At 43.5% G+C, this 27,478-nt stretch overlaps 1 protein-coding gene across 1 annotated transcript in view; it reads left to right on the top strand.

Annotated features, from left to right (window-relative positions):
- MRPL18 (mitochondrial ribosomal protein L18) overlaps positions 1 to 27,104 on the top strand; it is a 35,217-nt gene extending 8,113 nt beyond the window's left edge. The window contains exons 2-4 of the mRNA XM_069227859.1: positions 6,079 to 6,265; positions 24,570 to 24,801; positions 26,759 to 27,104. Of these exons, the coding sequence (XP_069083960.1) occupies positions 6,079 to 6,265; positions 24,570 to 24,801; positions 26,759 to 26,830 (491 nt within the window). The 3' untranslated portion in view covers positions 26,831 to 27,104. The remainder of the gene's footprint in view (positions 1 to 6,078; positions 6,266 to 24,569; positions 24,802 to 26,758) is intronic.
- The last annotated feature ends 374 nt before the right edge of the window (positions 27,105 to 27,478 follow it).

Genomic DNA, 27,478 nt, shown 5'->3' with positions numbered 1-27,478 from the left:
GACCCAGCTCCCCTGTCAAGAGAAATTGTATAAAAGAGAGACCAGAACCATTTGCTTTGTCCCAGTTCCACGTCCTTCATGATGAAGAAAGGGAGTGTCCTGTACCGTACTGTCATCTGAACAGAACTGGTGCCAGTTTGACAGTCAGCCTCCAGGAGGTGAGGGGACACGTGCCTAAAAACATGCCGGCCTGCTGAGAGAAAGAATTGAGTCTACCCGGCACTGCATACAGAGAGACTGTTCAGCGGAAGAAGCAGAGTAATTCTCTAGTAGGAGGGACCAGGTTCAGGTGTTCAAGATCCATACAAAGCCCCTCAGCAGCTCCCTCATCCACCGAACCTCAGAAAGCTGATGTGTACAGTAATGCTTGCTGGCACTGGGCTTGCCTGGGTGGAACTGCATGAGACACTGTCTTGTCTCTCTTGGGAATTATGGGCTGTAATAAAGCACCTGTTTTATTGTTAGCTGCTAGTGGAGAAAAGATTCTCTTCCCTCCTTCCCACCACAGTCTGGCATTGAGCAACATCCGGATCAAACCATTTTTTTCATACCTTCCTCAGTCATCTCAAAAATATGCATTTAAACAGCCATCGCTATTTATAACAGAAAATTGTCAGAGCTGCTCCACTTTTATGCTGTAACTTTACACACATCACCACATCTGTCTGGAAATTTCTGTGCTAATATGGACCACTGTTTTTGTATCGTTCAGCAAGATTATTTCTACTGTTCACCCAAGCTTTCCCTCCTTTTGAAATTCTTTTTTTTCCAAAGGTGTATTTTAACTTTTTTTTAATTTTTTTTTTTAATATAGTTCTTTTGCTCCCTCAGCCCTCGATTTACCTCGTACGGGGTTCTGCAAATTTCTTTTAACATCCATATTTTGGGCAGTAGTCATGATTTATCTTAAAACTTGCAGGAGGCTTAGATGAAGCCTGTTGGAAATGGCCTCTCTGCAGGGTCACCCCCAGACTTTTTGCCTCCCTCCTTTTTTTTTTTTTTTTTGTGACCTCATTCTTGATGGCTTTAGGGTTCTGGACACTTTACCAGTGCTAAAGTGCATGTGCTCTCTCCCTAAAAACATGGTAACATTGGTTCATACTCAATTGGGATATTTAATTTACTTGTAAGTCCCTAATAAAGTGCACTACATGTGCCCAGGGCCTGTAAATTGAATGCTACTAGTGGGCCCGCAGCACTGGTTGTGCCACCCACATAAGTAGCCCCTTAACCATGTCTCAGACCTGCCATTGCAAGGCCTGTGTGTGCAGTTTCACTGCTATTTCAACTTGGCATTTAAAAGTACTTGCCAATCCTTAAACTCCCTCTTTTCCTACATATGTCACCCTTAAGGTTGGCCCTAGGTAACTCATAGGGCAGGGTGCTATGTAGGTTGAAGGCAGGACATGTAGAGGTGTGTTATATATGTCCTGGTATGGGAAAACTCCTAAATTCGTTTTCCACTAATGTGAGCCCTGTCTCTTTCATAGGATAGCATTAGGGCTACCCTCATAGACTGCTTGAGTGGTAGATCCTGATCAGAAAGGGGTAAACAGGTCATAGTATGACCAGAATGGTAATAGAAAATCCTGCTTATTGGTGAGGTTGGATTTTATATTACTATTTTAGAAATGACACTTTTAGAAAGTGAGCATTTCTCTGCATTGAAAATCCATCTGTGCCTTACAGCCTGTCCCCCCCCAATCTACGTCTTGGCTGGTTGACAGCTTCCTTGTGCATTTCACCCAGACAACCAACCAACACAGGATACTCAGTCATACCTGCACTCATCTGCATACTGAATGGGTTATCTTGGGCTGGAAGGGTGGAGGGGCCTTACACTTACATTTTAAAGGACAGTGGCCTACCCTCACCCAATGGACTGCCAAACGGGGTCCCTGGCAGACAGAACTGTACTGAAAGGGGAACTTGTGCACTTCAAAACCAGTCTTTGAAGTCTTCCCCCCACTTCAAAGGCATTTCTGGGTATATAAACTGGGTTTCTGACTCCACCAACTCAGACACTTCTGGATCTGAACCTGCAACCTGTCAAGAGGACCTGCCTGACTGCCCAAAGGACTCATCTGGACTGCTTTGCTGCTAAAGACCGCTGCCCTACTGTTGCTCTGCTACTCTCTGATTTTGTTGAGAAGTGCTCTCCAAGGGCTTGGATTGAGCGTGCCTCCTTTTTTCTGAAGTCTCGGGCCAAAAAGACTTAGTCTCTTCAAGGAAACTCCTTGTATGCAGAAAACCGATGCACAGCCTTTTTGCAGCTGAAAAATCGCTGCACAGCCAAACTGGAATGACACAGCCCGACTTCCTTAGTGTGGATTCGATGCAGCACCTGCCTTGCGACCGGAAATTCGACGCACAGCCGAACTGGAACAACGCAGTTGATTCTCCGAGTGGGAAACCAACGCAGCGCATGCTGTGCAACAGAAAATTCAACGCATCACTATACTGGATCGATGCAGCACCTGTGACTTCTTCCCGCACACCCAGGATTTCACTGCATCGTCCGTGGGTGTCCAGAGACTCCCACATCGCAGTGAGGTACCAAGCCTGCGCACCGGAAATCGACACATGCCCTTTTTTTCACGCATCTCCTCTGCTGTCTCCGTGCGTGTTATTTTTGCCACAAACCAGGGCCCAGATTTATACTTTTTTGCGCAAAACTGCACTAACACAGATTTGCGTGAAAAAGTTTACGGTCTGCTATTGCCATACCAAGATGCTGGCCAGGCATCTTATTAATGGAATAGTGCAATCCAGGGCAAAGGGTGGGCTAACGTCAAGGAAAAGGACCTTAGCCGGGTGGTGGTGGCGGTTTGGGAGAAGCAGGTTTTGCACCAAAAAATGACTTTAGGCTGGTTAGAGTAAAAAAAAAAAGATGACTAACCAGCTTAGCGTCATTTCTTGGCACAAAACCTACCATACCATATGACTCCTGTCTTATAAATGACTGGAGTCATCCCCACCACCCCAGTGGCTAGCACAGGGGACAAGGGTCCTGTGGGCATGGCCACTGCACCCAGTGCCATGTACGGGGCCCCATTTCAGGGCCACCAATGGCACTTTAAATATAAAAACGAAATACTTACCTGGGATGGGGTCTCCCATCCTTTGGTGGGATTGGGGGTGTCCCTGGGACGGGCACCTGTGGACTTATTCCATGGTGTTCCACCATGGAAATGGGCCCACAGATCCCCTAACACCTGCCCTGACCCAGGTGTTAAATAATGTCACTAAGCAAGCTTAGTGCCATTATTCAGGCCCGCCTCCCTCCCGTGCACCATTTTTGCATGGGAGGATAAATAAGGTGCTAGGGCCTTAGTCATTTTTTGGATGGGAACGCCTACCTTTCATCTCATTGACGCCAGGTTGGTTCACTCATCCAAAAATTGACTATATATATTTTGACGTTAGACTAGTCTAGCGTCAAAATATAACTATGGAGTTAAGTTTGCACTGAATTAGCGTTAAAAAAATGACACTAATTCAGTGCAAGCAGTATAAATCTGTGCCATGGTACTGTGTGCCAACAAGAGACAAATGTTGATCTCCAAGATTTAAGACGCTTTTTAATCTTGCAAAAGTGATATTTAAATTTGTGCTTATTCAGTCTTTATCGTTTTGACCTTAATTTAACCAGATGATTATCATATTTTTCTAAACCTGTGTGGTGTATTTTTGTGGTGTTCTCGCTGTGTTATTGCATGATTTATCGCACAAATACTTTCCACATGCCTTCTAAGTCTGCTCAGTGCCCAGCTATCAGATGGTGGGCACAGGATAATTTGGGTTGTGTGTGACTTACCCTGACTAGGATTGTGGTCCCTATTTGGGCAAGGGTATATACCCTTGCCAGCTAGAGACCCCATTTCTAGCAAAGCCCTTGTTTCAGTGACAGGAAATGTAATGTCTGAATTGTTACATAATTGTGTTGACTGCCATCTTTTTTGTATTTTTATTTATTTATTTTTAATAAAAAAAATTTTTTATCTTGAATCTTTGACAGTCAGTACTAGTACTGATCGCGTGCAATGTCTGTTCCATTGTTAAATTCTATCATATATTTTCTTGGAATTTTCAACCTTTCCTGTGACCACAATAGGGTAGTTTCTATGCGCCACTATATGTAGACTAGCAGTGAATGAGTACACATACACAGTGCGCGTCACTGAAAGAGGTGGCTACCGTTTCAGCTTGGGTACCAGAGAGAGCGGGGTATTTGTGATAGCGCAAAAGTCATACTAGGGTGCTATCAAACACCTTTTTTGGAATATGTAGAAGGAAGGGTTCTGAAACCTTTAAAAAAAATTTTTTTTGCTAGAATGCTTTTTTGGTATAAAGAGTTTTAATAGTACCATAAAGTGTATGCTAAGAGTGTATAGATATGCTGAATAATACTATGAATTAGGATTTTTTGTAGCGGAGAATGTGTACTCGGAGTCAAAAGGTCCCGTCGAAAGGGTTTAGATGGAGGTTACAGTGCTCAGAGCTGCCACAAGGTGGCAGCATAGCATCAGTTTTTAGTTCACTTTTCAATATGCTCTGAGCGAACGGCTCAGACTAAAGTATTGAGAAGAGATTTTACAAGTTATAAAGAGCATCATCTGTTTTTGGCTACGAGAGGAAAAGGGTGTCGGATAATTAATAGGAGATAAGAGGTTATGAGGAGTTGGACAAATGCTTAGAATTGCTTTTTATAGCACAATGGAAAAGGGAGACATGCAATGGAAGTCAGCAGGTTAAGGGTAGAACTGGTTTGTTTGGGAGTGCTCCGAATGGGCGCGAGAAAAAAAAAGTAAAACATAATTGTTGGTTTCTAAATGATGAAAAGTCTTGAAGACAGGTTTTACGCGTTGTGATATTTGGCATGGAAACAGTAATAAGGGGTGTAGGTTCGAGTAATCAAGACTCCTATTTAGATTTGTTTACCAAAGAGTGTTGAAAGGAAGTGAGACGGGGATAACGGAGAATTATGCTGGATTTCTGAGAAAGAGGAATTTTGGGAAAGAAGGTTTTGGATCCTTATTAGAAGCATATGCTTGTGGGGCAATATAAGAGATGATGCCCTAGGAAATACTACATATGTGGTTACCTGGCAGACGTGTCGAAGGAGATGAGAGAAGTAGCTGTAACCTCTGACTTGGCACAAATAGTCGTGAAATATATGGGTCTTGCAGAGGAGCTCCTAGGGGGGCGTAACACGGTGAGGTTTGTTCATGGTGTTGGAATGGAAAGAACATAGAAGGAGACGAAAAAGGGATAAGTGGCTTTTTATTGTGTATTTATCATAATGGCGATGGCTTGGGGTGAAGGGGAGGGGGGTGTGTATCGATCATCTACTAGAAGTTCCTAGGGGGCTGTTGGATGAGCAGGGTGGACAATGTTGTGAAAGGGAAGATGTAAAACTGTAGGTTTGCTCATTAATAGGTTTCCTCCGAGTGTGGGGATTTTGGAAGGGTGAGATTAGGATGTGTGAGTTACAGGTGTTGGTCTGTTACGGGCATGTGTAGTTTATTATTTCCCCGTACTTCTTTGGGTGTAGCTGTTTGCCTCATTCTGGATTCGTGTTGATGTGGTGACTTGTTTCTATGTATACACTATTAGGGTGTCACGCCCTTTTGCTGAAACATCCCGGAAGTTGAGTGAAATGTACAGTTGGTGTCATCTAGAGGAGGTTTATGAAGTCTTGGTTTGTTAAGGTAGTAACTTGATGGCGCTGGATTTCTGTTCTTCATGATGGGATCCTGGCGTTAGTTGCACTATCCCTCATGGGGAAGTCTCATAATGTCCACAAAAAATCTTCCTTGATTTAGTTTTGTGCCAACAAAAAGTTTTTTGCGTGAAAGCATTTTGGAGAGTGCATTTATTTTTTGCCTTATTCTTTTCATTTCCTCTGCACCGCTCTGTCCATTTAGCCAGTTTTCTTGTGTTCTTCCTAATCCTCTCTGCATCAATTTCCTTTCAGTATTTCCACTTATATTCTCCATCGCACCATCTGATCCTCTACTCTTGTTCTCCTGCCATTTTCCTCTTTTCAAAGTCCCTTATTCCTTTTTGGTCTTTCAGAGTACCGTTGTCTCTCCGTCCGGGTTGCGACGCAGCCTTCACCAGATGGCGAACCAGACACGAATGAAAATGAGCTGGTTAGCCCACATTTCAATAACCGTAATCCACGAAACCTGGAGCGGATGGCACTGGCGATGAAGGAGCGGGGCTGGGAGACCTCATGGCCGACGCGACAGTACTGGCACAGGTGAGAAGTTGCCCTCCTTACACGCCAGTTTGTTGCATTTCATGCAGGTTGTGGTGGCACCTGGACCCGTATTTGAAAAGATAGTGTCTGTCCTAGTCAGTTCTTGAACAGGTACATATTTATAGCAGCGTCAAAACAAAGATAGCTCGAGTAGTGCATGAGAAGAAAACAAATATTTCCTAATATCTTTCTCAAAATACAGGTATAACTTGGTGGCAGCTACAACCGCCCCTACACTGACTTATTAATAATAATAAAAAAAAAAAATCCAGATCAAGAGGATATGAAACCGTTTGCAGTGACTGATGTGTTCTCTAAGGCAATTGTGATCAAGTCACTCATTTTGTGAATAAAATTTAGAATATTAAGAGCTGCTTGCCTGAGATTAACAGAAGGTCATAGTTATTTATTGTGACAGAAATAAGTCCTGTTTTCCCTTTGATGGATAACTGGGAATCTGCTTTCTTTATTCATAAAAATAATGTTGCTCGAATGTGGATTTATCATTTAAAAAAAAAAAAAAAAAAGAGGCATCTGATAAAACAGGAACAATTTGTCTAATTAAACATTATCGCTGGGAGACCAGTAACAGAACCATGTTCTGAGGACTGTCTCTCAATGTACTTCAGTTTAGAGAAGGTATTTATATATTTCTGTGACTACCATAAAGCAATAAAAACATTCCTTTATTGGTAAAAGACTATTGTGAACAGTTGTCATAGAGTCGTAAATAAAAGTTCCAGATGACGAGTGCAGGTTAGCCTCAACCGTGCGTGGACACGATGTGGGCCAGTGAGTACGTGTCCAAATGTCTGGCCTGAGCGATCGGATTGGCTAGGTGTTCCTAACTACATGTGGCATCTAACTTTATGGTGCTTTTGGGGATGCACACACCTCTCTGGCCATGTGTTTTTATTAGGGACAATCTCCAGGGACAATTGTGGTGTCGCTGCTCTTATCTGTGAGATCTGGTCTAAGTTTTCCTGTTTGTGCGTTTGTTTGCTGGCTAAATGTTACCCCACCTGTGACCTGTCAGTCAGTAACCTCAGGCGTAGGTCTCAGAGCTTACCTGACCACGTACTTACCTGCCGGGGTTGACGGAGAGTTCATGACGGTGGAATTTAATAAGGGTGATGCGACTTTGTGTATATAACTGTATCTCTGTGCATCAACATTGATTACTCTAACAATAATTAAGCAGGACACACATTGTCCTGCTATAGGTATTAATCTGAAAAAGCATTCGCTTCGCATGATACTGTGAGAGAATATATACCTGTGCAACAACTGTTGATATTGTTTAACACAGTTTCTTGAAATGTGTTTTAAGTGCCAGTGGTTACTCAGAACTATAATGGTTAACAAATCCATCCTTTGGAAAAATTCTAAATCCATACTGAAATTTCTGATTGAAAAGTAGATAATGTAGACGTTTTCTGTTGGTGTACTAGAAAGAATATGTTATTGGTTGGTTGATAAGCAGGAACTGTTTTCCTGCTTTAGGAATTGCAACTACCGTAGTGCTATGTCAGGCGAAATGTTGCAGATCCAAGCACTGGGCAGAACAGATGTGCAGAACCTTCCCGAATGCTGTGGTCAAGGGCGACAGTGCTGCAAGACAAGAAAGGGGGGGTTCAAGCTGCATTGGCTGCCCGCTTCCACATAAAGCTGGTGCTCCCCATCACGCATGCCTAACGTGCTGACTCTTGTCCAAGCATACATCACTCCTCTCATGTTGAGACCTGCCTGGCCCCACATGCGTCGAGAGGGATACTGGGCTAGCTCCCTTTAGCGATTGGCGTGTAGGCATTTTGTATCCGCTCACAAGACTACAATTTGTTGTTTGGCATTTGAGCTATAGCATTTTGCTGCATTTCATCTCCATCTGTAGGCAAGTGTCCCTCTCTTCATCCTCATCTCCTGCTCTCCCATGGTACTTGTGCTGGTACTGGAACAGCTTTTAAGAGCACCGGGCAGCTCCCTGTGCTGCTGAGCTGCTCTTTTCTATACTGCATGACCACAGCTTCTAAACTGATGCTGTTATCCATAGTCCATTTTAAGTGTAGTATTCCAAGATAGCCACATGTTTATAAGTAAAACAATAGCCATATTAGAATGGTAAAACAGCAATATAGTGTCCACAGTACCATTCTAAGATGGCCATTCAGGGCACTTAGCATGGAAAAGTATTATGCACACTATCTCATGGTTTTGCTGTTCCATGATAGCCTCTCCATTGCTTCTAAACGCATGTCTACTTTGGAAAACTGTCAGTGATGCAGTATGTCATCCAGTCCCATCCTTCATCAGCACACTCCTCCTCCTGCCCACAGCGCAGCCTGGGACTCATCCAGCTGATACTGACTGTTGATTGAGTCCACGTTTAGCCAGTGCAGTCTGAATATGCGGCCTACCTGCTTCCGCCATAGCCAGTGTCTCCGAATCACAAAATCAGCAGATGGAAGATCAGGCTGTGTCCAGCTTGGTGAAATCATCCTCTATAGTGTGCAGTACAACATATGCAATCTCTTCACAATCTGTTTAACGTGCAGTCCCTGCAAACTCCTGCAGTTCAAGCATTCCCATAACGATTTATTCATTACTGTCTACTTCTTTCCTACCAAAATTCATACAGCGCTGCCTCCCTCCTACACTTCGCAGTCTGCGTCCCACAGCATGCGCGCACCCCCTTACAATTGTCACATCGCACAACCCTCTGCAATTCTCTGCACTGAAACAGGGTCTGTATATCAGTCAGCAACCCATTTCATTCTGTACAACCAGTAGCCACTGCATCTAGTCCCAATCGCCATAGCACCCCCTATTGGCGGACAGATAATTGATACTCACTGACAAGTTTTTTTATTTTACTATATGCGTTGAACAGGTTTTTTTTTAAATCAAATAATAAAATATATAAGTTCAGACCGGAGTGAACGCGGAGACTAACAATATGCTACTGTTTAGACATTCAGTCAATCTGTGGCTGGGGTGTGAGATAGCACAAGAGTTTAAGTGTAGAAAACGGGCTCCTCGAGCAGCAGCAGGCTCTCAGCTCTCCCCGCTTGCCGGTATCCTTTCTCTAACGTGCTCTTGAAACAGTCTGACCCCCGGCTGCGGGTCCCACTGCTGAACAAGTGATAGATTATTGCAGTGTCCCCATCCGTTCTCTCAGGGCACAGTGTGGGCAGAAGCTTGTCCCCGATTGTAGCAGGGGGCGTATGTACCAGTTTCCGATGTAGGTGGAATATTAACAGTTACTTTGAAATCAGCAGTGGCTTCTTCTGAGTTTTCTCCTGCTTCGAAAAACCTACACGGAAATGCCTATCAATGTGATACTGAATTTCTCTCAATTTTGTTTTTAGGCCCAGCATAGCGACAGCTTTAGCTGTTTTGCCGGACTTATGTTTTTCTGAAAAAAACACATATAAAAATGACATAATTTATTCTACTGTGGGGAAAGTATGATGGGGGAAACTGGCCCACTGGCTTCTTCTGAAACTGGAGGCTTTTTGATTACCACTTAACATAGAGACTGGCTCCTCAAATGTTATTATTTTTCATTATGACTGTTTGTGGCTTTAACACCTTTATTTGAACACATTTCCTGGATCCCATTCTTGGAAGAGCATGATGGCACTGGATATACATAAATATCTAGGTTTTTTTTGGTGAGTTGCCTTCTCCATTGGTCTGTTCAGCTGTCATTCACATTTTACTTCCACCCACCAAAGCACGCAGCATGGGGCAGCCCGGTGAAGCCGTTGGCTTTTCTCACAGTGAATGGCAGTGGTTTTTAAAACAAGATATTAAAAAGAAAAACAATTGAAAGAAATGAAGGGATAGTGCAGGATATTACAAATATAATGTGTTTATGGTGATAGATTGTCCATAGAATTAAAATGCTATAACAGACTAAGTTGCCAGTTTGTGTTAAAGTTGCGGTGCAGCGCAAGTTATAAGAAAGGCGTGTGCATGAGCTTGTTCATGGGGTTTAGCGCCAGGTTGGCAATTGTTTTTTTATTTTTTTGGTCAAGTCTAATCAAATATTTTTTAAGCCTGCAGCTGAGCTGAATGTCAATTGAATTAAAGCAAGCTAGACTCACAGACCAATCAAAAATTAACTTTAATAGAACTACATTTACTATCATTCTGATGATGACATAATATTCTATGTACCAATCCCTGTGTCCTTGTCCATATAAAATTACCCAGCGATATCTTTTAATCCTCTTTGTCTGATCGTAATCCCAAATTTAAGTCCATCGATCTGAAGAACTTTTCCGGCACCCCTCCATGCGATGCTTATCTGAAGTCATTCACAGGACCAACTGGCAGATAATAAATCACCCACAAAAAGGTTTTCCTTTGTAGCTTATTCTTGCTTTGGGCCAGTGCCTAAAAGAAAACTGAGTAAAAATGTGTGGTACTCCTGTGACTAATCTGGGATACATGTTTATTAACACAATATTGAGTCTGGGTGGGTTACAGTGTTCGTACTTACAGTAATAACATTTTGAATCAACATTTTCTTGCCTAAAATGTTGTAGGGTGGGGATAGTCCTCACCTCAGAGTCCTTAATAGGATTGGAAATGCTGGACGTGTTAGCTAAAAAGTATTTTATTCTTCGGCAGTACCGAAGGCTTCAGATTATGCTTGTTCAGAGCTGTTCCAATACCTGAGGCTACATCTAATATAGGTTTGTAACAAAACCTTTTAAAAGTTGAATCTGCGAATCTAGCCACAGATCTCATGATGGCTTGCAAATGAGAACCTAACAGATATGATTTTGAGGCCATTGCGCCTCTCACTGACTGAGCACCATCCCACCCAACTCTGCCATGTTGAGGCATAACGTTTGTGAGTGGCTTCTGACCATGACTGGGGTATGAAAGAACCTGATTGTTTTGAAAGACCTGGCAAGAGCCAGTAGTCCCAGAAAATCGACAAGCCATGATATGTAGACGGCCCTGAAGAATCAAAGGATGCCCAAGGCCCGCAGGATCTAGCGATAGATCCAGGAACAGGGGAATCTGAACTGGAATTTTGCACAACATCACTGGAAGAACTGGGAACCAAGGTTGAGCTTTGCACAAAGGGATGACTGGGACCAGATCCCCTTCCTGATTGCGAGCATGAGCTGGCACTCTCTGGCTCAAGAGAAACTGAGGGAAGATGTAGTGCTGATGTCACCTTGAAGTCTGAAGCAAGGCGTCCGTTGCAAGTGCCATTGGGTCAGGCCTCCAACAGAAAAACCTCTAATTGATTGGACAGACCGGAAACAAAGTGGTCTCTTTTGCATGGACTCCAGTGATTCTGAAGTGAGTTGAACACCCTCGGATGCAGCTTCTGCTCACTGGTATATAGAAGATAGGTCAAAGTCAAATCGGTCCCTAGTTTGGCTGACCTGGGAGATACTCTACTCTCACTGGGATGCAGTCTAGAAGACAGTAATGCCAGAAAGCTTTTGCAAGGTCCACCAACACTTTGGATCTTGTTTTCCTCCTGCCTGTTTAAATACTGAAGTGCTGAGATGTTGTCCATTCTCAGCAGGATACATCAACTGGACTTTCGAGGGGTTAGTGTTCTTATTGCAAATGATCCTGCTAGGAGCTCCTACCAGTTAATGTGGAGACCTGCCTCTGCGGGAGACCACTGACCTTCGATAGAGATATTGCCGCACCTGGCTTCCCAACCCCATAGACTGGTGTCTGATTATATAATGATATGTGGACCGGAGCTGAAAAATGGTTCTGCTGTCCCATGCAGATATGTGGCGTAACCACCTTTGTAAGTCTGCTTTGGTTTCCAGAGTTAGGCTTACTGTCTCGGAGTAGGCAAGATGTTGAATCTTCAGCTGTTGGAGAGCCCTTTAATGTAATGGAGCAGGGAAGATCACTTGTATAGAAGATGCCGAAGAGCCTACTATCCTGGCACGAACTCTCAAGGACACTTTGTCCCTGTTTAGTCTGGAATGAATCTCCTTCTGGGCTGCCCTCAGTTTTTGCTGGCGAAGCGCAGACGTGCTGTTGAAGAATCAATATGGAATCCCAGGAACTCTGTTGAAAAGGCGGAAGAATGGATTTCTTCTCGTTCACTAGAAAACCTAGTTCTAAAAGCGTCTGAATCGTTCAGCTCAGGTATACCAACAATAGGTCTTTTTTTCCTGGGCCATTTGAAGGATATTTTCGAGGTAAATGATCAAACACATGCATCAGGTTCATAGATTCTTGACCACAGGTCGCATGACCAGGGTAAAACACCAAAGAGCGAAGGAGAGACCAAAGGGTAGCATCTTGAATTTGTACGAGTGACCTTCCCAAATGAATTGGAGGAATTTCCGGTGAGGATGAAGAATGAGAGAGACGTGTTTTTGAGATTGAGACGAACTATCCCACTCTTTGTCTGTGAGATCTCTTAGAAGGTGAATCCCTTCCATTTTGAAATGGCTATAGACAATCCACCCATTGAATTACCTCAGATTTATGACTAGCCGGTAACCCCTGCCCCTTTTGGTGTTTACAAAGATATTGCTGCAGAACCCGGAAGGGTTGGACTTGCAGTGACAAATGGCGCCCTTCTTTAGGAGTTGGAGCACTTCTTCCTGAATAAAGTTCAGATCTTGTTGGGGGAAAATGGATAGGGAGGGGAAGGTTGGGTAGAAGTACGATAGAATGGGATCTTGTAACCTGTAATGGTCTCTAGGACCCATAGGTCAGACAACTCCACCAGGGTAGGAAGTGCGGAGTCCTGTCCCTTAATACGACTGATGAAGGTGAATGAGGCTTACCTTGGGGACCTGTTCCGGTGTAGTAGTTCCCTTCGCTACAGAAGGAGCCCCTTCCGTATCTGTAGTGACCTCCTTGATATCTGGCAGGATTGAAGGTGTCTTCTCTTTAGTCTGTGTAGCCATGACCTCTGTGCTGGGTGGTATTGGGGATGGGGCTGCACAGATTTGTGGGAAGCAAGATAAAAACATGACAGGGTCTTGCCTACCACACTCAAGGACTTGCGCTTGCAGGCCTCTGAGAAACCCCCTTCTGGTGGAGAAAGGCACTTACCTATTTTGTTGGAGCAGCAAAGAAAGTGGATAAAAAGGTGGTACCAGGTTATTTTATGTGGACAACATCGTTAGAATTATTGGACTTGTAGATTTATTAAAGATTCATTTTTGATCGGCTGCTGTGAAAGATTGTCGATAAACAGCAAAGAAAGAGAAGCATAGTCCGAAACTTCCGCCCCGGTCATAGAATTTGAAGCAAGTAGAAGCAGTGGCTTGGCAGAGGTGTCTGCCACTTGTTGTTAAGTAAACAGTGTTCTCATGTGAAATAATTGGTCCCTTGTTCTCTGCTTTCAGAAGCACATTGCCTAACAGTTATGCAATAAAAACAAAAATGTGTTTTATTTTTGGGTGAGGCGCGGCTGCTCCCATCACATCTCTTGCACTCTCCTTCGTTCCCTAGACAGCAGGCAGCAGCCGTCTCTTCACAGAGACTGTGCTGCAGCCCCTATTATAGCAAGCAGGAGCCAAAGTGCAGCGTTTTTAAATCATAGCATAGGAGTTCCATCCAAGTGAGCAGTTTATATTTTTTTGGCCAATCTGTATACATGAGTAACTGAATGTGAGGGCTGGTACCTGACTGCATGGGAGTCTGGCACCCAACATTCATACCTTTATAAGGGCACAGACCAAAAGATGAGAGATGGGACCCTGTCACGAATACTTGTCCTCACACGAGGCGTGGCTATGCCTCTAGTTTGATAAAATTGCATCTTCTTAAGTGCAGAAAGTTTTCTGAATTAGTGCTGCAGACAGCACAGCACGGAAACAGTAAGTAGCGATTTCTAATCTATGATGTCCGCACCGTTAACTCGAAGAAATTCTGAATGAAATGTATTCTCTTTAAAAGCGCTCTCGCTTAAAAGCGGGCATACCGCTGTGCCCAGTGTGAGGGTTGGTTCAAGAGAAGGCTACTAGTGGTGTCTGTGAAGAAACTAAATAAAACAAGTGTTGGCAAAGCCAATAGGCCTTGCATTGGCTGTCAGGCTTTTGCCATTGTCAGTGCTTGCTATCTTTTGTCGTAGTCTTAGCAAACCTTTATTGCTGGGGAAGCTGCCAGGCACTATCGATCTTAAAAAAAAAAAAAAAAAAAACTTAATTCACAAATATTTTTGGGTCTCTAAAAGAACATTTTGCCATAGTAGTCCCAGTCATTTAAGGGAACTATTTTATGGGTGGATGTGCTCCTTTTAAAAGGGCAGAATACTGTCACTCCTAGTAAAGTTAGCCAGTGGCTGAAGCAGGCTGAGCCATTGCCCCATGCTCTAGTGTACCCTGTCCTGGTTGGCAAAAAATGTTAGTGACACAATAACAGACGATACAAGTGAGCATATTATACATATAATTCTGGTAAAATCAAAAGGTCTTGGCTGACGCCAGACCTGAGCACAAACAACTGCACGACATACAAAAACGCTGTCTGGTTCTACCACTCATTGCTAACATCAGGCATTGACTTATGTTTTCGATATATCCAGTTGGCATGTTGTGGGCTTCTGGTAGCAACTAATTGATGTAAAGCAAGGCAGACAATGGATTTGCAACAGATCTCCAGTGGCCATATTCTCTCGGTTTGTCCTCTTTTAAGAAACATGAGGAATAACATTTGAACAGCTTTTGTACATGGTTGATTTGATGGCAATCAGAAGCATTGTACTCATTGCAGAGCGGTAAATCATCACTCTGGAAAAGAGGACACATACGTTGCTGTTGCGCCGATTCTACTAAAAACAAAATCACAGTGCCACTCAATTTTAGGTTTAATTATATCAACATGGATGTATTCATAGTACTTCATTTCTGATTTTCAAGCTGTCAGACTCATAGAAGCTCCATAGCTTACTGTTACCAATTGCAAAGCAACAGTAATGAAAGTGCAATTAGAAACTTGCTGTTATTGTGCGCTAAAAAGCTATATATAAATTAACATGATTTAGTTCCTGTAAAAACTAAGGAGCAGATGAAATATGTACGTTAATGTGTCGCGTAGGCTCTCATTATTCTAATGAGACTACTGGATTTTGAGCGGCAGAATCGCCTGCGGTGTGGGAGACGAAGTCTAACCCACTTCAGGTGACACCTGTCGCCCCAATCCAGGTTTTGCTCTGGCTAACTAGCAGTGCCTCATCCCTACCCGAGGGCAGGGATGACTGGGCAGCCGAGCGCATTACATAATTGGTTTCTCAGGGAAGCCGTGGTCACTCAGGTCTCATCCGTATCTCTGTTACATTAGTCTCATATATAAAATGACAAACAGAGGCAGTATGTGTTTCAATAATGATTTTAATGAAGCGACTGCATCTTAGATAGCAGAGCATGAGCTGCAATAACCAGGACGACACAGCATGACACTATTAAAATTGTGACAAGGAGAGTGAAGCATAAGCATAACGCTACCATATTGTCACTAGGGTCAATAGACTAATTCCTACCTAGGCTATGATAGAGCACAGCATGTTAAGCCCTAATTCTGCCCTTCAGGTTCCCCTGGGAAGACTTCATCCCCCATACCTGAGCAAAGGCCTGAAGTCTGCAAAACAGCTGTAGCGAAGCATTCGGCAATCCGCATACAATCATGGTTCTCTGGCTGAAATCTCCCTCTAACGTGTAAGGGACAGGGAAGTGTTTTTATAATAAAACAGCTGATGTTCTGAGAAAACGTCCCTGTAAGGATGTGTGTTTTCTACGAATGTAGGAGAGTAAACTTATACCAATTTCACCGGCAACTTATCTTGCTGCAGCCTTGGAAGAAGCACAGAGTGAGCAAGAATGTCTTGTTTGAGAACAGAGTGCTGGCCTAGGCAAAAACAGTTAAACAGAAAATAAAACCAGACCGTAAAAGTGGCTATTGTAACAATAATAAAATAAAAAAATAAAGCCGAATAAAATAAATCTAGGTTAGAGTGCACAGCGGCATGGCCTAGTGTGTTAAAATAACGTGCATGGAGCTATAGCTAAAATGGCTACACAACAAATGTAAGGTAGACGAGCTAATGAGGAATGTGTAAAACGCGCATTTTCATGAAAACATTTATAATACTGACTTGGTGTCACTGTGAATACGATTTTAGTTTCTGTAAAAAAGAAAAAAAAAAAAAAAAACTTTTTTTTTTTTTTTTTTTTTTTACAAAAATGGAGGTGACCAGATAGTGGAACATTAATTCAGACAGCCTATATTTAACGATTTGCTGATGGTCTTTTCTTAACAATACTTCTTGCAGTCCACCATTATCATGATTACATTTCTACGGCATGCATGGCATTTGTGAATGCATCCCAGCTCTGCGGAGCTGATTAATTTAAGTCTGGCCCAGAGATATATATCTAGGTTTATCACCGGCCTTATGCAATACAAAAAATCAAAAAATGCATACATATATATAGGGTCTGTGGGTAAGTCCCCTTCATGTATTACTCTGTTTAAACTTCATTCTCATTTTCCCTCTGCCCTCCACAGCATACCTCAGGGGCCAGTTGGTCAACCCACCTCAGTCAATGGCACTATTGCATTTTGAGTGGTGCCATTTTGTTGTGCACGTTTCAGTGCAAGTCATGAAGTGTGACTACGATAAGGAAAGGAGTCCATCCTATCACTATATGTATTTAATTCCACCTGTCTACACAAATGTTCCTCTGGAAACTCTCTCTCCTGAGTAATGCTTTGTGAATCCCTGAACTCCAAAACAGCATTTCCACGCTGCCTCATTCTGTAGATGGTTCATTTCCTCCTTACACGGTTGTGACAAGAAGGCTTCTTTTCTTTGGTGTTATTTTGTAAAATAGAACAATGTTGCTAGCTTCAGTCACACACACAGTAGGCAAATACAAGCATTAGTAGTGCAAGCTTTCCTCTCACACAAAAGTTGAAGCAGAGGGTCAAGCATTTTCTTTGTAGAGCACAAGCAGCTTCTTTGCAAACCCCACTCACATGGAGAACACACACGGACCGTATGAAGCTGTGCACAATTCCGTAACACCCACAGGAGATAACACAGAAGGTCAGCAGCCAAGCAACCTTGCTACACAGTGTCTGACCAAACAGAGCACTGTGCACAGTACTTCACAGTACATTGGAGTGCACTTGGATTTCTTTCTCAAATGTGTAAGAAAGCTTTGTTGAAGGCATAAACATATGGAGAGAAGAGCTTCAAGCAGATATCTGTGACCGGGAAATGGCAATTTCATTTCATAAATCTGTGCCCTGCACTAGTTTAGATTAAAAAATGTATCTGCATTTGAGAATCCAAATACGTGTACCGGTAAGTCTTTCAACTCTGGTTGTAGTAAAGCATGAGTTGACCTTCCTGGAGTTATAACTAGAGATCTGCTGCTCATCCCAGATTTGTGCAATCACTGGCAGTGACAACATGCCTGTTCTAGGTCACACAGTTGCTGGTGCCCTTTTTCTTTTCCTTTGCCGTAAACCGTAACAAAAAGCATTCCTATATGGCTGCTTGTGTGTCCGCACTCATTTGGATGAATATGCATGTCTTGTTCGAATGCTTTTGTATTTTATCTTTAGTGGCCCATTCCAAGATAGTGTGACTTTGTTGGAATGCTAAACTAGTATAAAACATATCAAAGGAAACAAGTATTGGTAACGCCAGTAGCTCTGTGACCAAAGCCAGGCCTGTTGCCTTTGCCAGTGCTTGTTTTTCTTTTTTACCTTCTTTCTGATCCCAGATGTTGCCATATGTCCCTGGAGAGTGTCATAAAATCAACACCCATCTGTCCTCCACAGACTGTCTGCGAAGTCCATCCCTCCTAGATGTTTTGCATGGAGTTAATTGCTGATGGAATCGTGGGGCATCTTCTCTAAGCCAAGCTTGGGATGCTGGTCAAGTGTCCGTATTCTATACTTTTAAGCCTCTCTATAAAATCAATGTCTATCTTATCCTGTTGACAGGGAAAAGCTCTTTCTTAAAAATATTCAATATTTGCTTTTTAAATAGAGAACTGAACTGTGCCAAGTCTACGCTTTGCATTAGCGCTGTGAGGCTAGAAACATGGAACGAGCAACATATAAATATTTCACCAACATAACGTTTTTTCCGTGCTTGGACAGAACTGTATACTGGCCATATTATTTCATTTCAGAGGTCCAGCATGGCCTTTAGAACCCAGGGGAAAATTACCTTTTGAATGCTTTCTAACCCTAACGTTTTTTATGGTAGACTACATTTTCCTATACTTCCACCTACTTCCTACAAACACCTCTGAAGTCATCCTGCATCTTTTGGGGAAACTGAAAAACCTATTAACCTGGGCCCTGAGCAGGAATAGAACTGCTGGGTTTTATGTGGTGTTTTTAAATACATGCCTCAGCTGCTTCTGGATTTTCTAATTGAAATCACTGTGCTGCTGTGAAAGGCTATGTCATTAAACACAAAGAAGACCAGAAGTTAGATTTTCTGATGAAGCAAACTTTAAACTAGCCAATGGTGCACAAAGATCGCTCGTGTCACTTTGGTTAGTTCTCACAATGCAAACTAGGTCAGGAGCCACAAGATCCTGTCCCCTGGTCAAAGTCCCTGTTGCATGAAATGTGAAGTCCTGTGATGTCATTGTCGCGCCAAGGGCTGTGTTGTGTTTTTCCAGTGACTACCTTGTCTTTTTGTGGCCACCGAATGTTAAATATGTACGTAGACCCCAGGTTTCTGCACTGTTTTTGTATTATATGCAAGAAAAATGGTACACAAAGCTGTATGGAACTGTACATAGAAAGCATCTTCCTTGCTCCACGTTGTACCTAGCCATGAAATTATAACCTCTCATGTTAATATCTCATAGGTGATGGTTAATGATTCTAACACACGCTTAGTCCATCACCGTGGCTTTTCCTGATCTTAAATTTGAAATTGTGGACTGCTCGAAAAAAGCAGTTGCGGACATCGGGCCAAGCTCAAATTGAAATTAGTCCTGGGTTAGTGAAGCTCGAAGGACATCGGTTGAGCAGTGTAGCGCATTATTCCACAGTTTCATGCTGTGCATCTATTTAATCAGATATTTGGTTCTAGAATTTTTGTACTTGTTAACTCTGTAATTTTGAGTGGTCCAGCTGTGTGTGTTGGTGACACAATATCCGAATAGGTATAAGAACCAAACCTGTTAATCTTCATGTGATTCAAGATATGCCAGTTAAATTGACATTGGGGCGACTTATTTCCTGGTGCCAGTTGTATCAAAGAAAGTTGTTAAAGGCTGGTGTCCTGGGCCACAGTACTACTGTACTCCAAAATGGATAACCAGGTGTTGGAAATGGCCCTCTCTACAGAGTCACCCCAAGCTTTTTGCCTTCTTCCCCCTCCTACTTTTTGCTGGATTTTTGCTCGATTGGCCTTAGGACTCTATGCACTTTACCACTGCTAACCATTGCTAAAGTGTCTGTGCTCTCTCCCTAAATCAATGATTGGCATGTACCTGATTGTCATATTTAATTTCCATGCAAGTCCCTTGCAGACTGGTATTCCATACACCCAGGGTCTGTAAATTAAATGCTACCAGTAAGCCTGCATCACTTATCGTGCCATCCAATTTAGTAGCACCTTAAAACTTGTCCTAGGCCTCCCATTGCAGCCTGGAGGCATTGTCCCACTGTAATGTCGACCTGACAATTAAAACACCTTGCCAATCCTTAAATTCCCTGTTATAAATGGGGTCTCTGGTTGGCAGTCAGTTTGCACTCTGTCCAAGCAGGGACCCTCACTCTAGTCAGGGCAAGGGAGATACTCACTTAAGATAACTTGGTAGCTTGGCGCAAGCAGTCAGGCTTATCTCAAAGGCAATGTGTGAAGTATTTGTAACAACATACAAAGTAATACAGTGAAAACACTGCAAAATGGACACCACACCAGTTTAGAAAAATAGGCAATTTTTATCTAGATCAAAGAAGACCAAAACGACAAAAATCCAACATACCAAGTAAAGTTATGAATTTTTAAAATAATAGAATCTTACTCCATAGAAAATAATGGAAAGGTTGTTACAGAAAGTGGTTTGCATAAAAAATAAAGCTGCATGGGCGAGCGCGCATCGGAAAATTCAGTGATGCGTCTTTCTTACTGGCAAGTGAGGCAGTGCGTAGTTTCTTCTCTGGTCAGGTAGGTGATGCGTCGTTTTTCTGTCCCCTAAGAGAGCGATGCCTGGATTTCCAGACGGGCACCTCGGGTCTGGGCAGGTTGACGTTGAGTTTGACGCCTAGCGATGTTGCGTGCGAAATCTGGCCTCACGACGACGAGAATCTGTGCTATGTGGGGTTTGTGTCGATCTTAGCAGCAGAAAGCAGGTGTTCCGTCATTTCGCCAGCCGCGATGCAGGTGGTGCGTCGATTTCAGCCGCAATGCAGGTGTTGCGTCATTTCATGTGGATTTCCACCTTGGTTGCACCAGCTTCACCTTTCAAGGGCCAAGGGACTGGACAGGTTACCACTTGGCAGGGTAGGAGTCTCAGCAGAGAGCCCAGGTGCTTGCAGAGGAAGTCTTTGATGGCCCTGAGACTTCAAAACGGGAGGCAAGCTCAGTCCAAGCTGTTGAAGACACTTCACAAGCAGGAATATACCACAAAGCCCAGTCTTTGCCCTCTTTTAGGCAGAATCAGCAACTGTAGGCAAACCCAGCAAAGCACAGTCACAGGCAAAGGGGCAGTTCGCCTCCTTCAGCTTTTCTCTTTGGCAGAGGTCCCTCTTGGTTCGAGAACTAATCTAAAAATCTGGGGTATTGGATCCACTACTTATACCCCTTTCTGACTTTGAAGTTGGCAAACTTCAAAGAAAAGTCTCTGTTGTTCGCAAGATCCTGCCTTGCCCAGGTCTGGCTCCAGACTCGCCCCAGGGGGTTGGAGAGACTGCATTGTGTGAGGGCAGGCACAGCCCTTTCAGTTGTAAGTGACCACTCGTCACTCCACTCTAGCCCAGATGGCCCATCGGGATATGCAGGCTACACCCCAGCTCCTTTTGTGTCACTGTGTAATGGAGATTCACCAACAGCCCAACTGTCAGTCTGACCTAGACAGGGAATAAACAAAGCAGCAGAGTCACAGAATGGTTTAAACACGAAAATGCCCACTTTCTAAAAATGGCATTTTCAAAATGACCGTTTAAAAACCAACTTTACCAAAAGATGTATTTTTACATTGTGAGTTCAGAGACCCCAAACTCAAAATCTCTATCTGCTCCCAATGGGTAACTGTACTTAAAAGATACTTAAAGGCAGTCCCCATGTTAACCTGTGAGAGAGGTAGGCCTTGCAATGCTGAAAAACAAATTTGGCAGTATTTCACTGTTAGGACATGTAAAACACATCAGTACATATCCAATCTTTAACATATACTGCACCCTGCCCATGGGGCTACCTAGGACCTACCATAGGGGTGCCTTACATGTACAAAAAGGGAAGGTTTAGGCCTGGCAAGTGGGTACACGTGCCAAGTTCAATTGGCATTTCAAGACTGCGTACACAGGCACTGCAGTGGCATGTCTGAGATGTTTACAGGGCTACACGTGTGGGTGGCACAATCATTGCTGCAGGCTTACTAGTAACATTTGATTTTGAGGCACCTCTAGTGAACTTTACTAAGGACTTACTAGTAAATCAAATATACCAATCACCAATACAATTTAGACAGAGAACATATGGACGTTAGCACTGGGTAGCAATGGTAAAGTGCCCAGAGTCCTAAAGCCAACAAAAACGTATCAGAAAAATTAGGAGGAAGGAGGCAAAATGTTTGTGAATGACCCTGCAAAAAGGGGCAGGTCCAACACTCACCTTTTTATTACATATGTCACCCCTAAGGTAGGCTGAAAGTAGCTCATAGGGCAGGGTGCTGTGTAATTAAAAGGTAGGACATGTACTTTTTAAGTTTTACATGTCCTAGTAGTGAAAAACTCCCAAATTAATTTTTCACTATTGGGAGGCCTACCCCTCTGAGAGGCTAACATTGGTGATTACTTGTTGTATTTAATAAGCTGTAATTTCTAAACCAGAGGTGGTTCATATTTAATGTTTGGTATCCCTTAATTTATAATAGTAAACTCTCTTTAATGGTAAAGTTGGATTTAGCATTCAAAGTTTGAAAATGCCACTTTTAGAAAATTTGCATGTTCCTGCCCTTAGCCTTCTGTGCCTGCAGTGCGCCCTAGGTCACCTGACTGGGTATAACCAACAGTTGAGACTTTGTGAATCCACCTCAGACAGTCACACATTAGGGGGATTAATACTGCCTGAATGGGCAGTTAACTGACTTGATGGAGGGTAAAGGGGTGCAGCGGAGCTAAGCACAGCCCCTCTTGCACCTGAATAGGCTGGGTTCTGCTACCACACAACAGGCTTAACGACCCTTTATTATCAGTGCAGCCAGCTAGGAGGCAGGGCAGGGGAGTAAAAAAAAAATCCTGGAACTTCAGAGAACCCTTCTGGAAACTTCTCCCAATGTCTAGGAACAGGGCACTATGCATGCCCCCTTGACTTCAGGGGAGGGCTGTATGTTCTCAATTCAGATAAACTGGAAGACCCTCGGTGGACACCATGCTAGTCATGCTCACTGAAGTAGAGATCAATAAATCGTACAGCCATTTGCCAATGACTTGGCAAGAGATCAGTACAGGGAAGTACACTCTCCAGAGCCATGCAGAAGACTTCTGCGACAGGCATGTACATTCAAAACAACATCACCCTTGTTATAATTGGATTAGCTACTAATTTATTCCTTATGTAAATTATGTGTAATGCATCCCTTTCTATACTCCATTAGGTAGAGTGCCTAATTTACATTTGAATTAGTTCAGGGTAACACCTAATGTAGTAATGCCTCATTTTTAGGGTTGAGTGCATAAGCGCTCTGGCCTGTTGTATTCTCTCTGTGGTCTTTTAACCACGCCCATTCTTGCTATTCTTGCTATTAATTCTTTGTTGTGCTTGTTTTAAATGCTTAATTTTTATTGGTGTATTTTGTGAAATGTTACTCTTTATGTGCTGAGTTCCCTCCCAGGCGATTTCAAAAAGTGAACATTTTTGCTGACCATCACACTGTCACGCTCTTCCTCCTGTTAGAGCGTGTGATGGCCCCTCCTCTGGTTGTGGTTTGCCTTTCATCCCAGCCATGATCCTTTCTAGACATTCACTCAGGGATCCAATCACTCCTGTGCTCACTCTCAAGATGCCGTAGCGCTTTGAATTGACTTGCTTATGTCAACTGTGGCAAGAAAAGTCCAGTTAGAAATTTACAACGCTACTAGCTCTAAGTCGAGCAAATGCAAGACTCATTGCATTGCAAATGCTTGTTGTTTTTAGTTATGTTTTTTTATTGGGTGTGGCGTCACCGCCATTAGTGATAAACAGCATGACAGTGAAAACAGTTAATTTGCTTAACTGGAAGAAGAATTTTGAGAAGTGCATAGTTGGCGCTCACATGGAATACCAGGTTGAGGTTGTATAGTCCTTTATCTTGCGCACCCTCAACGTGTGGTCAGCATGTTGTTCACCAGTGCTGAATTCAGTGTGTTTTTTTTCTTTCTTTGAAGCCAAAATAGTATTGCAGTTGCTTATTTTAAAATGGATAATCCTTAGTAGACCATGGCAGGCAAACCTGAAAGTAGGGAGAGCGGCCATGTTGTGCCTTATGCAGAAGGCAAAGCGTTTTGAAGGTTGATCTTTGTCTTACTGCAAGCCCGTGAAGGGCGTTCAGGGCTGGATTGATGTGTTGTTTCAAACCACAGATAAGAGAAGCTACATAATATTGGACTTTTAAGTATTGAGATGTTTATAGGCTGTTGCAATATTCCAAACAAGACATGAAAATATCAATGAATAGGGAGTAATCGTCTGAGCACAGGGGCATCCGCAGATAGAAGTGGTGGGATGCTGAGTGCTGTTTTGGAAAACGCATTGATTTTTTTATTTTTTTTGTTTTTTTTATTTTTTTTATTGGAACAGGATGACTACAGCAACAAAAAAAGCATTCCCAAATTGAGTATTTTTCCCCACTGGGATTAGAGTGGTGGTTATTTCAATTATGAAGCTAGAAGGATTGGGTTGTATTGACGGGTGTTGGGAGCTGAATTTTTGTCTTATCACTGTTTAGGCACAACACGGGTTAACATGTAGGAAGGCTCTGCGACTGTCATACTGCTATGGTCCAGTGTGCTGCCTCATTTAGCTTTGTCCTTTTCATTTGTACAGAGAGAGAAAGCGCCGTGATACTGACGAGAAAGAGCTAAACTCCTTTACCCCTTCTTTCCCGGACAGGTTGTGCTTGCAGAGAACGCAGAACCATGTGACGGCCTATGTGGAGCACAGCAGCGGCAATATAGTAGTGTCTGCCTCCACCCAGGAGTGGGCCATCAGGCGCCACCTCTACAGCTGCCGAGACGTCTCTGCATGCGAGAATATCGGCCGAGTGCTGGCGCAGCGCTGCCTGGAGGCCGGTATCAGTTACATGGTCTACCAGGCCATTCCTTCGGAGTTCAAGTCTGAATCGGCAAGTACTGGCAGCGTGTGTGGTGTGGTGTGCAGCCCCTGGACTCCTGTGAGAGAGCTTTCCATGCCTTCATCTTTTCTTGGAGTGTACAGTGCTCTGTAAAGTTTAGGCTCTCCTAACGTACCTCTAAACATATACCCATTATTTTCATTCCTTTGCCCCCCCCCCCCAACCTTTTCTGTAGGAGTAATTCATTATTTCCGACTGCAGCCTCCTGTAAAGCCAGCACCTCTTTTCTAGTGTTTTGCAGCTTCTACTCTGGGAGCTCTTGGGACCACTTGTTATACGCTGCCCGTGCACCTATGGGCTGCTGTGCGCACCCTCTACTACTGTTTTGGCAGTAGCAGTTTAAGCAGCACCCTGAGCCTGCGGCTGCTGAAGAAACATGCACATACAGACACAACCAGCCACGCAGGGTTAGTGCACCTCTGCACTGAATCTTGCGCCTTTGGATTTGTGCAACTCCCCCCGGGTGCACAGTATGTGTTGCGTCTGTTGATGATGAGGTGCATTTGGATATACAAAGTTGCAGCAATAGGGAAATGGGAAGATTAGATTGGTCTGGCAAATCTTACCCGCCTTCACTATCTGTGGACGGTGCTCCAGGTTTGTTTTTGTTCTCTCTGAGTAGTTCTTGCTCCTTGCTAGATGTTCTAACAGGACGTAACAGAGTTCAATAACCAGGAGCCTCCATAAGAGGCACGCCTACTGTGTGTGGAAAAGAGTGATCTGGGAGTAATACAGCGCACAGATTCGAAATGTATCTCCATGTTATTGTTCTCGCTGTCTCTGAAGCCTATACTTCTACTGAGTCTGTGCTAAACCACTACCCTTGCTCTTGATGTAAATGTGAATAGCAGGTCCATAATTGGTCAGTGTGCTAAATTGGGACCTTTTCTCCGGTTATTGAAATCTGTTACGTCCTAATAGAATATCCAGTTTTTGTAAAGAGTTTTGGCAGACACACAGTAGATTACTGTTGTGATCTCTTCACTGAAGGGAGTCTGAGCTGCTTTAACAGCCGTTCTTCAGGTGTGGTCCACTGGTACCTCTCCATCCTTACCTCCCCCTCAATGTTCCCAGATATCTGTCGAGCTTGCTAGGATTCCTGCAGCCTAATTCCTAGCAAGTGTGAGATTGCTGGTCTGTACCAACCACCAGTGAAAAACATCCTTTGCAAGTACCATCACTGATTATCTGTCGGCCTCTAGTAATTAATGGACCAAATTCCAGTCTTTTGGTTTTGTTGCCACAGTTCCGCCCCGGATGAAGACCAGCCACTGGCAAATGCAGTTTAGCCGTGCTCCAGTAAGTATGGTCCAACCCAAACAGCAGGTTAAGGTCCCCTCTGGATGGGAAGACACACAGCCCCAGACTCGCTTAGTCATTGTTGAGCCTCTTCGGGGAGGTGCATCTTGTGCCCTGTGGCACAGCGAGCAGAGGACCCATGTCTGGCTCTGTCGCACTAAGGGTGTAACTCTTTATATTGATTTGTGGAAAGTGTGAATTTTAGCCACTGGTGGTTACTTGGATCTGCATTCCAATCCATCGTTTTTGTCCAGGAGAGCTATAGACTAAAAAGAGCTTCCAGAAGGACCTGATCGGGTAAGTGGACAAGACACACAATATGGTCCCTTCGTGAAGCATTAGCGTTATTAAAGCTATGGATCCTCGCACACCGCTCTGCCAGTGCTCTTGTGATCTGCTATGAAGTGTCCCAGGTTCATCATTATCATGTCCTCATCTTAGCCATCACACAATACTACAAAGATACAGGGCTCGTTGCTGCTATCCCAGGACTGAAACTATTCCCCCTGCACACCCTAACCAGTTTACTAGTTCTCCTGATCTTCCACTATTTGGCATCTTTGTCTTTCCAACACTAGGGCGTTTTCCATACAAAAAGCAGTTTTTCTAACTTTGTGTTTTCTGTTTCTTTGGGTGGTGCATATCACAGGTCCAGCGCTTCCGTAATGCGATGAAGGAAGGCAGTATTGTTCTCAGTGAGCCACGACGGATATACTCGTGACAGCAGTCCGTGGGGAAGGAGAAACCGTGACTCTTTAGTGGGGACAGGATTTGGCAGAAGGTTTTTTTCCCATCAAGAAACTACAGTAAAAACCCTTTGAAAATGGCGACAGTGCCTGCTTTTTCGACCTTTGTGCATTAAGAGCGCGATTAGTGGAAATATTTGCCTCTGGGCAGGACAGTTCAGCTACTCTCCCTCCAAAGTATGTCGGTAAAGTGGATTCAGAGCTACTATCTCTGTAGATTGTTTTCTATTAAAAGGATAAAACAACACATTTTTGCCTCTTGAATGTGACATGATTTCTCAGGATGGACTGATCGCCTCAGGTGCACGTGTTGGGCATGTGTGTAACTTTACATCTTGGTTCGTGAGCCAGTGCTGCAGCTGAATGTTGGCTGTGTACTTCCCGTGTGTCCTCCTCGCCTCATTAAAAGCTGTCCTGTAACACTCTGCGGTTGAGTTCACCTCGCTGTGCGGCGCTACTCTCTGCGGGGCTTTGAGTGGGATGGGAAAAGTGTATGTGGGGGAGGGTCTCTAAAAGGTAGTGGTCTTTACAGTTAAGGCTTTGTCTTAAACGCACTAACTACATTTTTGCGATCCCTATATTGTGCCTTTCGACTGGTATTTTCGTGCAAGATTAAGTAAAAT

The sequence above is a fragment of the Pleurodeles waltl genome, chromosome 4_1 (assembly GCF_031143425.1).
Source record: "Pleurodeles waltl isolate 20211129_DDA chromosome 4_1, aPleWal1.hap1.20221129, whole genome shotgun sequence".
Lineage (NCBI taxonomy): Eukaryota > Metazoa > Chordata > Amphibia > Caudata > Salamandridae > Pleurodeles > Pleurodeles waltl.
The sequence above is the reverse complement of the archived record's forward strand: the minus strand, read 5'-3'. Positions and strand labels throughout refer to the sequence as shown.